The sequence below is a fragment of the Scyliorhinus canicula genome, chromosome 10, assembly GCF_902713615.1.
Source record: "Scyliorhinus canicula chromosome 10, sScyCan1.1, whole genome shotgun sequence".
NCBI classification, from domain to species: Eukaryota; Metazoa; Chordata; class Chondrichthyes; order Carcharhiniformes; family Scyliorhinidae; genus Scyliorhinus; species Scyliorhinus canicula.
The window spans coordinates 26,752,888-26,764,889 of NC_052155.1; the positions used below are offsets into that span (position 1 = coordinate 26,752,888).

At 44.5% G+C, this 12,002-nt stretch overlaps 1 protein-coding gene across 1 annotated transcript in view; it reads left to right on the forward strand.

Moving 5' to 3' along the window:
* Nucleotides 1-12,002, forward strand: part of LOC119972288 (DENN domain-containing protein 3-like) — a 160,360-nt gene that overhangs the window by 16,983 nt on the left and 131,375 nt on the right. The window contains 1 exon segment of the mRNA XM_038808751.1: nucleotides 8,202-8,320. Within this exon segment, the coding sequence (XP_038664679.1) occupies nucleotides 8,202-8,320 (119 nt within the window).

Here is a 12,002-nt window from a genome sequence, read left to right on the forward strand (position 1 = left end):
TGTTGTTGGAAAAAATGGATCTGGCTGCATTGCCGTCAAATGCTCTATTCAGTTGTACCGTTACCACCTGTTCTTTGTGGAAATGTTGATTCAGAAAAACACATTTTACCACAATTCAATCGGACAATCGTTGAGGCTCTAGTGCAAAAAAGGAGATAGCGGATCATGTTGGTTGGTTCCTGAGCTGACCTTCAAAGTTATTTAGCAGGCAGAGTACCATATTGGTAGAATTTACATATAAGCACCGAGACATAAATGCAAAAAGACTTTCCCTGTATGACCATTCATGCACACCTGAGGTGGTGAGGAGACTGCTGCCCACCTCTTCCTGGAATATGTATTCTAAAGAACATCTGGAAAAAGTTAGAATTGTTTTTGGTGAAGTTCATCCTAAAAATCACAGGGCGCGATTCACCGATCACGGGACTAAGTGTCTGCACCGTTGTGAATGCCGTCGTGTTTCACGACAGCGCAAAATGGACGCGGGCAGTAGAGATTCAGGCCCTCACAGGGGGCCAGCACGGCGTTGGAGCAGTTCATGCCGCTCCAGCCTTACATCCTGGCGTGGACTGGGGCCAGCGTCAACCTGCGCATGTGCAGTGGCGAAGCGCCAACCGACACATGCGCGGTAGACTCACGGACCGCTCCGGCCCCGGCGCAACATGGTGCGGGGGTTCTGGGGCCGGAAGCGCAACAAAGTAGGCCCGGGGAGGGGAGAGGCCGGCCTGCCGATCGGTGAGCCCCGATTGCGGGCCAGACCTTATCGGAGCCCCCCCCCCGGTGAAGGAGCGCTTTCCCCCGCCCCACAGGCCGCCGCCAGACCCTTCGCGCAGAGTTCCTGCCGGCAGCGACCAGGGGGAACGGCGCTGGCGGGACTCTGCCGTTTCTGCGCGGCCGCTCGGCCCATTCAGGCGGCCCAGCAGCGGCCCGCGCCACGGCAAACACGCCGGCGCAAATGGCGCCGATTCTCCGCATCTCGGAGAATCGCACGCCGGCGTCGGGGCGGCATGGCGCGGTTGCGGTGATTCTCCGGCCCGGGGCTGGGAGAATCGCGTCCAGGATTTTGTGGTATTCCTCGGAACTCCGCAGAGAGAAATATCTATTGTTGCTGGAAGGGCAACAACTTTGTTGTGGAAGACGCTCTTTGGTCTGCCTGAAACATGTTGGTCTGCCAGTGCAAGGGACTGTCTGTGACCAGATGTTTCAGGCTGCCATGTTTCAAGGTCCAGGACAATGTGCTCAAGTGATGCACTGAAACCTGTTGTGACTGCAAAAAAGGCACAGCACGAATACTGGATTTCCTTGGCTGTGTACTGTCACCTTTTACTTTACATTCTCTATTTGAATGAGTGTCGATTGGAGTACAATGACATAAAGATCCCGAAGTATGCTGATGATACGGTACTTGTGGATCTCATTAGGAATAGCAAAATAAACTGGGAATTCAGTCGAGCAGCCCTTAAAGTGGTGACATAACAATTCTCTTGAACTGAATGAAAACTAGACAAAGTAGCTAATCCTAGACCAAGAAAAAGCTAGTTATATTGTTTTTGTGAAGATTCACAATGTGGGCACTGATTTAGTAACTACAAGTGTCTAGATGCAAAAGTAGATCAATTGAATTTTAGAGGGAACAGTGTTCAGATTTGGTGGCTAAGGAGTATACACCACGTCCTCGACTTTACGACGTTCAAGTTGCAATGAAAGGTACTTACAGCGTTTATAAATTGACACTCTTTGTTGCAACTTTACACTGCCGTTTTCGACTTTATGATATCATGCCAGCGAACTGTTGGTCTTTGTCAATTGTTACGTTCCACTATTCGCAACCGCAGGAAGGGCAAATATTGCGATCCCAGTTGATATAACTGGACAGAAGATTCCAGAATGGAACTGGGGTTCAAAAGACCATAACCATTTTTTTTAATAATGTGGAGGAAGAGTCACAGAACCACTAATTAGTTTTAACAATAGGGAAAAAACATTTATTAAACATGAAAAATTGGATTATGATTCAACACTCTCTTACTCTTTCCTTCTCCCCCCCCCTAATCTTACAATTACACACAGATTTTGGGATTAACATGAATTGCAAAGTACATACCTTAATCTACAACGGTCCGATTAACACAAAGTCTCTTTTAAACACACAAGATGACTATGGGCAAATAAACTCTGCTCTGAACCCAACTAAATCTTTCTAGATGTCTCCTCAGAATCCCCCGATGATTGCCACCCGAGAGTTCGCAAACTCCATCCCAAAAACACACTTGAAATATTCTGTCACGCTTTCCAATTATGCTTCCCCTTGGCGGTTTGTATTCCAAAATCTAGACCAGGTTTTCCAAATGACACTTGGGCTTCTGCTCTACTTTTAACAGTGAATCCATCCATGATTTTACACTAACCCCTTTAGGATTTCTTTGCCTTGACTGTTGCACAATCTGCTCGTAATTGCTTTCACTCTCGATTCCCAGACTATTAAAATGACATCAAATGTTTGTTTTACCATTGAAGGTTGCTGTTCCATTTTAAATCCGGTTACTGAAAATGTCTCTTTAACTCAACACTTTGTTTACTCTTCCTTCAATTCTTCTGAACAATACCTTGATCTGTGTTCACTTAACTCCAGACTTCTTGGACACTTCTCTTAATTCTTCTAGTTTACCTAACTAGTTGGATTTTAGATTTACGGCATCTGTTTTGTTAACTATTATTTCATTTTCTTTTAGCAAGGTTGAGAAAGATGTTCCCTCTCTAGCCTAATAAACCAAATGCTTCTAGCAGAGCTGTGAGAGCTACCTTCTCTCTCACTACCTATCTGCAACTGCCTAACACAGATTAGGTAAACTAAAACTTCTCTACAAGTTCCCAGTTGTTAAGCAACACCCACATGTCTATGCCTTTTATTTATTCTTCACACCGTAGCCTCCTCTAAGCACAATTGAATTAAAAGATCAGCGCCAAACCAGCATGAATTTAACTATAAGTTTTTAAAATCATAACCTGTATTAGTAAGACCGTTGATAAATTTACACATGGTAGGCTGCTCTGGAAGGTTAGATCACATGGAATTCAGGGAGAGCTAGCAAATTGGATATACATATGGCTTGATGGTCGGAAGTAGAACGTAATGGTGGAAGGATGCTTGTCGGGACTAGAGGCTTGTGACTAATGGTGTGCCTCAGAGGTCAGTGCTGTGCCTATTGCTGTTTGTTATCTATATTAACGAGAAATAGCAAATGGAGTTCAATACAGATAAGTGTTAGGTGTTGCAAAGTCATAAAGGTACGACTTTCACGTTGAATGGTCGGACCTTGGAGTTCAGGTGCACGATTCTCTCAATGTGGAGTCACAGGTAGATAGGGCAGTGAAGAAGGCTTTTGGTATGCTGGCCCTCATAAGTCAGGGCATTGAGTATAGAAGTTGGGAAGTTATGTTGCAGTTGTAAAGGATGTTGGTGAGGCCGTACCTGGAGTATTGTGTTCGGTTTTGGTCACTTTGCTATAGGAAATATGTTATTAAATTGGAGAAAGTGCAGAAGGGATTTACAAGGATGTTGCCAGGACTCAAGGAACAGTTATCGGAAGAGATTGGACACGCTAACACTTTTTTCTTTGGAGCATAGGAGACTGAGGGGGTGATCTTATAGAGGTGAATAAGATCATGAGAGGCATGGATAGGGTGAATGCACTCAGTCTTTTTGCCAGGGTTGGAGAATCTAGAACTAGAGGGCATAGGTTTAAGTTAAAAGGGGAAAGAATTAATGGGAACCTGAGGATCAACTTTTTTACACAGAGGATGGTACATATGTGGAATTAGCTACCAGAGGAAGTGGTTGAGGCAGGGACATTGACAACATTTAAAAGGCATTTGGACAGATACATGGATAGGGAATGTTTAGAAGGATATGGGCGAAATGCAGGCAAATGGGGTTAGCTTAGATGGGCTTTTTTGGTTGGCATGGACCCGTTTAGGCCGAAGTGCCTGTCTCCGTGCTGCAGATTCTATGGCCGGGATTCTCTGATACCGCGCCGATCGGAGAATCGCCGGGGTTGTATGAGAATGTGCTCCGATGCTAGGCCGTCGATTCTCCGGTGCCGATTCTCTGGTGCCCACAGGGTTGCTGCCGCGCCGGTCTGGGCCCGTTGAAAGCAGGTCTGACTCCAGGGGGTCCTCCACGGTGGACTGGCCCGCGATCGGGGCCTACCGATTGGCGTGCGGGCTAATTCCGTGGGGGGCCTATGTTCCTCCGTGCCAGGCCCCATGGGGCTCCGCCATATTGCCCGGGGGCCGGTGCGAAGACGGGAACCCACGTGCATGCGCGGACTTGCGCCAGCCACAGTGCGCATGCACGGACTTGCTTTCGAGCGCCGGAGCAGCGGACACCACTCGGGCGCCGTACTAGCCCCCTAGGAAGAGGTGAATACCTGGGCCTGGAGGCCCGTTGACACCGGAGCGGCTCGTGCCGCTTTTGACGCAGGCGTCAGAACTTGGCCGTGGGATCGGAGAATCCGGGCCTGTGATTCTATCTTTGATTTAATGAGAAATACACTACTGTAAGGCAATTGTACTGAGGCAAAATCTCAAAACCGTTTCACTATTCAGTGAAAATAGCGTAGTGCACCGTCGTTCAGAAACCCCATTTGTGAAATTGTTCCTCTGGGAAAACCGTTTCTGATTGCCTGTACACTAATATACTAGTCGTGAATATCCGGTTCCCCAGCTGTGTGTTTCTCGGTGGCATGCTACTGGCTGGCGGCGAGATTCTATACTCCCGCTGCTTGTCAATGGCATTTCCCATTTAAGCCACCCACCCCATGCCGATGGGAAAGTGCGGGCGAAGGTGTGCTGCCACAATCTCAAAAAATTAAAATCCTGTTGACGAGATCCTACAATCTCAAAACTCTTCTGTACAACTGAAGTTGAGAATGCTATACTTGTTGCATATCTCTACTGGTACGGTGTCTTAGGAAAACAAACTCTTTAAGGTACAGAGATTATTGAGCCAGGCCCGAAGGGTATTTGTTGAGAAAGTAATTCTTGACAAAATCTGCTCTAAGAAATTTGACGTAAGTAATGTTAGGAAAATAAATGTACTTTTACGGGATTTATATTTGTGTTGATAATCATTAAAAATAAGGTGGGGGACTGGCAGGTGATGTAAGCTGCGTTTTTGCAAGAGAGGCTGCGTTTTTGCAAGCTTCGACGCTGCTCATCTTTTAGTAATTTTTACCCTGATGCAAAACCTATAACTGATTGATCCTGATGTGTATGACCTGTTTTACGTTCCTGGGAGAAACTGGTGAAATTTTGACTGTGGGGAGCTGAGTTAAATCAAGAAAATCCATGTTTTATTGTGGCAGTTGGAGGCTGCCGGGGTAGGGCTTAGTTCACGGTGACAGCTTTGCTAGTGAGTGTACCTACGTGGCGATGCCGTTGGTGTCGAGCTGATGGCTGTCATTGTGATGTTGTGGACAATGAGCACAGGTTATTGGTGCTCATATTGACGAACTGCGAGATATCCTAAAGTGAATGGATGAAGTGGAGAAGAGAATCCTGTCAGCGATAGGGCAGCTTCCTCAGTGGGGCCTGGCCTTCAGTTCTTAGAAATCCTGCTGCATAGTATGTCGATCATCCTGATTGATTTGGGAAGATGGGGCTGGAGAAGGAGTGTTCGTGCCCGGGGGGAGCAGGGGTGAATTCCCGGCCAAATTTGAACTGGCTGCTCTGCTTTCACAATCTTCATTTGAAGGGAGGGCGTCCAGAGTTCAATGGAGCACGTTGTATCCGGTCTTCGAGGCCTGGTGTCTGTTGGAGATCCAGACCATTGGTGTTACGTTGTCTTGTCCTCTGTGTTTGTCGAGAAGGGTTGGAGACGGCAGGATACGATGGGTCTTTGTTGCCCTGCGGGCCTAGGTGTCTTTTTGCCAGTGTTTTGACATCCTGGGCTAGTGCGTGGTCAATTCCAGCCCCACTTGACCCGGAGTCATAAGTTGCCTTGAACTGCTGCAGTCCTTGAGATGTAGGTACACCCACTGTGCTGTTAGGGAGGGAGTTCTAGGATGTTGCCCCAGCGACAGTGAAGGAGTGGCGATATATTTCCAAATCAGGGTGGTGAGTGATTTGGAGGGGAACCTCCCAGTGAAGGGGTTCCCAGGTATCTGCTGCTTTTGTCCTTTTAGATGGTAGTGGTCATGGGTTTTTCATCAAATCCCCTAAACCTCCTGCCTCTCACCTTGAATTTGTGTCCCCTCATAACTGACCCTTCAACTAAGGGGAACAGCTGTTTCCTATCCACCCTGCCAGTACCCCTCACAATCTTGTACACCTTGATCAGGTCGCTCCTCAGTCTTCTCTGCTCCAGCAAAAAGAACCCAAACCTATCTAACCTCTCTTCATAATGTCAAATGTTCCATCCCAGGCATCATCCTGGTGAATCGCCTCTGCACCCCCTCCAGTGCAATCACACCCTTCCGATAATGTGGAGACCAGAATTGCTCACAGTACTCCAGCTGTGGCCTCACCAAAGTCCGCTACAACTCCAACATGACCTCCCTGCTTTCTAATCTATGACTCGATTGACAAAGGCAAATGTCCCATATGCCTTTTTCACCACCCTATTAACCTGCCTTTCTGCCTTTAGAGATCTATGGCCAAACACTCCAAGGTCCCTTTGTTCCTCAGAACTTCCCAGTGTCAGGCCATTCATTGAATACTTCCTTGTCAAATTACTCCTTCCAAAATGTATCACTTCACACTTTTCAGGGTTAAATTCCACCTGCCGTTTTTCTGCCCATTTGACCATGCTGTCTTTGTCTTCTTGCAACCCAAGAATGATCCCTGGAATGAAGAGCTTTTAGGAGTGAAATGAAAATGAAATGAAAATCGCTTATTGTCACGCGTAGGCTTCAATGAAGTTACTGTGAAAAGCCCCTAGTCGCTACATTCCGGCGCCTGTTCGGGGAGGCTGGTACAGGAAGTGCTGCTGGCCTGCCTTTGTCTGCTTTAAAAGCCAGCGATTTAGCTCAGTGTGCTAAACCTGTACTCGTTGGAGCTTAGAATGGTGAAGGGAGATCGTATTGAAACTTACGTGATACGTGATTCCTACTGTTTTCACTAGTAGGAAAAATTAGTACCAGAGGGCACAACCTCAGACTGCAGGTACGATCCTTTAAGACCAAGATGAGGAGGAATTTCTTCAGCCAGAGGGTGGTGAATCTGTGGAACTCTTTGCCGCAGAAGGCTGTAAATCAATGTCTTTAAGACAGAGATAGATAGATTCTTCATTAATAAGGGGATCAGGGGTTATGGGGAGAAGGCAGTAGAATGGGGATGAGAAAAGTATCAGCCATGATTGAATGGCGGAACAGTCTCGATGGGCTGAGTGGCCTAATTCTGTTCCAATGTCTAATGGAAACCTGTTTTGTTTTATTTGCATTCAATTCTGAAGCATTTTCAAAGTAACTAACTTGCCATTGTTTCTGTGACTTTTACTAATATGCATTAAATCTGTTATTTTTCGATGACGTTTTGGAAAACATGGGTCATAATTTGATTTGCGTGAATATATCATGTGCTCCCAGTTATGCCCATTGATTTGAAAACTGAAGTTGAATAATGGGCAGAATTTTAACATCTCTCTGGAGGCAGGGGCCTGTTAATTGGACAGGAAGGTGTGAGCTGGAGAACTTGTGATTTCCCCACCCTTTCCTACGCCCCCACCAAATAAGTCTGAAGTGGAAAGGATCGTTAATGTATTTTATGTGGAGAAACCTACCAGAGTCTTCCGCCCTGGTAGATGGAGGGTGTCCCTTCTACTTGGGCAGCCCATGTCAAATGGGGACCTGCCAGAGGCAAGGGCTTCCAATGGGTGAAGACCTTCATCTGCCCATAATACTGAACACCCTCCCTTCCCCTCGTTGGGGCCAAGCGTGGAATGCTGCAGCGGATTCTCAAGCTGGTGGAGGAGCCCATAAAGGCGAGCATCCAATTTCGCGCAATAATATTTTATCATTCTGTTTTAATGAATTGAATTAAAAATGAAGCATTTAAATATTCTTGTATCAGTCTGGGCTATTTTGGGGAATATAAACCCATTATTTGCAGAATTGTCAAATATCTTTTATTGTTCGTGTACAGCATAAAAGAAAACCCCACAAAATAATGCACTGCTATGTGCAATATTGTTTCCTTGTTTACAGGTGAACTGCAAATAGAAACTGAACCAAAGGAGGATCACTATCATTTTCTGGTATTCACAGATGTTTTGGGAACAAGAACCTATGGTGTGGTAGTGCAATTCTACAGACCTATTCAGGTATATAAAGTATGCAATAATAGCTTAATTTGAAAAGGCAATGTGTAGGATTCTTGCCTATCTGTTGTTGCCACATGAAAGCGCTGAGTTTTTGTAAGTTTTTCTCAAACTGAGGTACTAATTGTTATAATTTCTTTGCTAACCATGTGTCAAGAATTGATGGGGGTGGTGGGAGACTAAGTGGGTGCCAGTCAGTGCAGTACTCACTTGCAGACCGGTGCAAGATTTCCCTCCAGAGAAAAGGATAATTGTTAGACTTTCATGCTTGATACTTGGTATTAAGACCCCCTGGGCTAGTGCGTGGTCAATTCTAGCCCCACTTGACCTGGAGTCGCCGCACAATTGAAATAAATAAATAATTCTGAGAAAAACAACGTAGGTCTTTGGCCATTCATTGCCCAACAACTACAGTCACCAGGTTTGTAAATTTAAACATAATTAATTTTATTAATAACAGCAACTGTAATTAAATATGCAGAAAATACAACGGGTTAATTATTATCCAATTTCTAACCACCCCACAAATTCACCCCCACCCTCTAAACACAGACACAAGACAGAAAACAAAGCAGAGGAGAAAAGAGGGATGTAAACATAATAATTGAAGTAAAAAGATAGAGTTTTTGTTTCAGGTGGTTGTCTTACAACACCTTCCTTCAATTTAGGTTTTCAGTTTGAGGTTTTCACTGTATTCAATCAGGTCTCTGCAGTTTCAGAAATATAGCAGCCATTCAGCTTTTCTGGATAAAACAAGAGTGAAAGAGGGCTCATTTTGCTGGAGGCCACACCTGACTGCTTCCCCTGGCTCTCTGAAAATCATTCCACTCAGGCAGGACCCAATCACTGCCTGTTACCAGCCTTTTGGCCAATTCATTGGCCACCAACCAATCAATCGAGCTGAGTCCCACTGATCTGTCGGGGGCTGAAAAGTTTGTGTCCTGCTCACCGAAAACTCAAGCTTTATCTTTTGTAACTTTTGAATTCCTTTCTTCCCCTGCTCGACTTAAAGGTAGATGTCCATTAAGTATCCATGGATCAAATTGATAACAGCAAAAATAAAGGGGGAAAAGGAAATCAACAGGCAGGGGCCCTTGCACACATAGTAACTTTGAAAAAGAGCTGCCAACTAGTCACAGTCCATAGCCTTTTCTTTTAAAAAAAATATTTTTATTCTCCATTTTCACATTTTCTTCAGAAGTTACACCCCCACCAACAAACAGTAAACGGTATCGAATACAATGTCAATCCCCTATCAACAACAACGATCACATCCTCCCACCACCCCAAACAACGGCCCACCTGACAATATAAGCATCAACTAACACAAACCCTCCCAAGGTGGAAAAAAAGGAGAAAAGAAAAAGGAATCCGGGATCGCCTATGGTCACCATTGACATATACGGTCCACCACCCCCAACCCCCCTAATATTCAATGCCATCCAATCTCCGAAAGAGTACTGTGAATGACACCCATGAATTGTAGACACCACCCCTCCTAGACTCCTCCCCTCCACTTCCTCTTGTAAACTCCTCCCCCCAACCTCGGTTCCTTCCCCCAACCTTTCACTCCGGCTAGACTCACCGAAACCTGTTCTATCAGGCTCTGATGGCCGCAGCCCCTCCCCACACTTCACTCCCGTTCACTGGGTGGCTTAAACCGGCCAGCCGTGTCCTTCCCCCATGTCCGGACCCAGGCAAACCAAGAAATCCCCTTTAGCACACACCCAAGCCCCAAAGAACCATCATTGCAAATGAAAGTCCCATCTCTTCCCTTGTCCAAATATATACAGCGTTGACTCATTTAGTACATACCCCAACACGCAGTGAAAAAATAAAGTTATATGAGGCTACATCGGTACACAACCATTTCTCAATTCTGCCACAGTCCTTCTGCCTTCGAAAACTCCTCCGCTGCTTCGGCCGTCCCAAAAATAAAAGTCCTTGGATTTGTAGGTCACCCTCAACTTAGCTGGATATGCTATGCCGCACTGCACCTTGCTGATGTACAGTGCCTTCTTCACCCGGCTGAATGAAGCTCGTCAGCTCCACCGTAAAGTGCTGGTATATGCGTATACCAGCTACAGTCCACTGCACCACCCGCTTCTGCTTTGTGCAGCACAGGACTTTCTCCTTCACACTATACCTACGGAAACACAGAGTTGCTACTCTTGGCTGCTCACTCGCCTTTGGTATAGACCTCCACGACCGATGAGCCCGATCCAGTTCATATTGGGAGGGATCGCACCCCTCCCCCAATAGCTTCGCCAACATTGTGGCAAAATACTCCTTCGGCCTCGGGCCTTCCACCCCTTCGGGCAGACCCACAATCCATAGCTCTTTCTCTATGCCTTTTTAAAAAAAGAATTTTTCCATTTCAACTATTTATTCATTCGAATGCTTCCACCATTTTTTGATGAGGTGTTACATAATCTAATAATCTTCAGTCTTAAATAGAATCTAAATTCCTCTTTGTTCTTTTGCTTATCCTAAAATTTATGTCCTCTAGTTATCGAGTTACTGACTGGAGAAAACCATTTTTCCTGATTTCTCTTGCCAAAAACAGTCATTATTTTGAACGTGCTTAGCAGATGGTAGATTTGTTTTTTGCAAACCTCTTGTCTACTGCTTAACTTTTCAAAACCTTCTAACTTCTGTTTTTGGTGGTCTGAATGTTTACTTTCCAGTCGTCAGTTTAATAATCTGTGGAAATAGTTTTTTTAAAAAAAAATAATTTTTATAGAAAAAGTTTGTATTTATACAACAACATCAAACCATAATAAAATACCAACAATAATAATTGCAATCATAAACAATCGCCCCTCCTCAATGAACAACACAACATATTAACAATAACTTAAATTAACACAATGTTAAGTTATATAACCATAGAAAAAATAGAAACAATAATCTCTATTGATAACTTCAATTCATCACAATAATGCTTGGTGGCAGTGGATAAAGTAAATCAAAAGTGATGTACTATAAGAACAATGTTGTGCTGAAATAGCAAGGTAATTGTGCCACTTAATAAATCATTAACACCACCTGCATGTGAAATACACTTTTGATTGCTGCAGTACAAAGGTAATACAGTTATTGAAAGGGTATAGGTGAGGCAGCCCAAATGACTAACTGGATGGTGTGATCATGAGGAGAGATTAAATAAATTGGCTGCTTTCTCACTGCAGGAAGAGAAGTTGAGAGATAATAGGATTCTAAAGATACTAGAGAATGTGGACTGTGACAATTGTATTTCACCATGTATGGTCGTGAGAACCAGAGGACATGGCCTATGTTTGAATAAGGGTGGTTTTCAAACCAATCTGGAAGTATTATTGTCATGAACGAGGAGTTACTTCTATTGAATAGGCTTCCTGGAACATGTTGGAAACTTGTAGTTGTGAAATCCCTAAATGATACCACACTCATATTTTTCACATATTTTGAATTTGCAGCCTTTAGCAAGTTATTATTTTTTTTTTTTCAAACCTCTAACCATATTTTTCTATTTACTTTCTATGTGTCTCTAACACATGGATCTATGCTCCATTCTTTTCTATTAATTCTAGCTTTCCTACTCTTTATCTTGCCGTGTCATTTTGGCTCTATTTACTGTAGTAAGTCATATTTTGATTCCTCGGTGCTCTGATGGCCTTCCTCAATAATTGACTTGGTATGACCC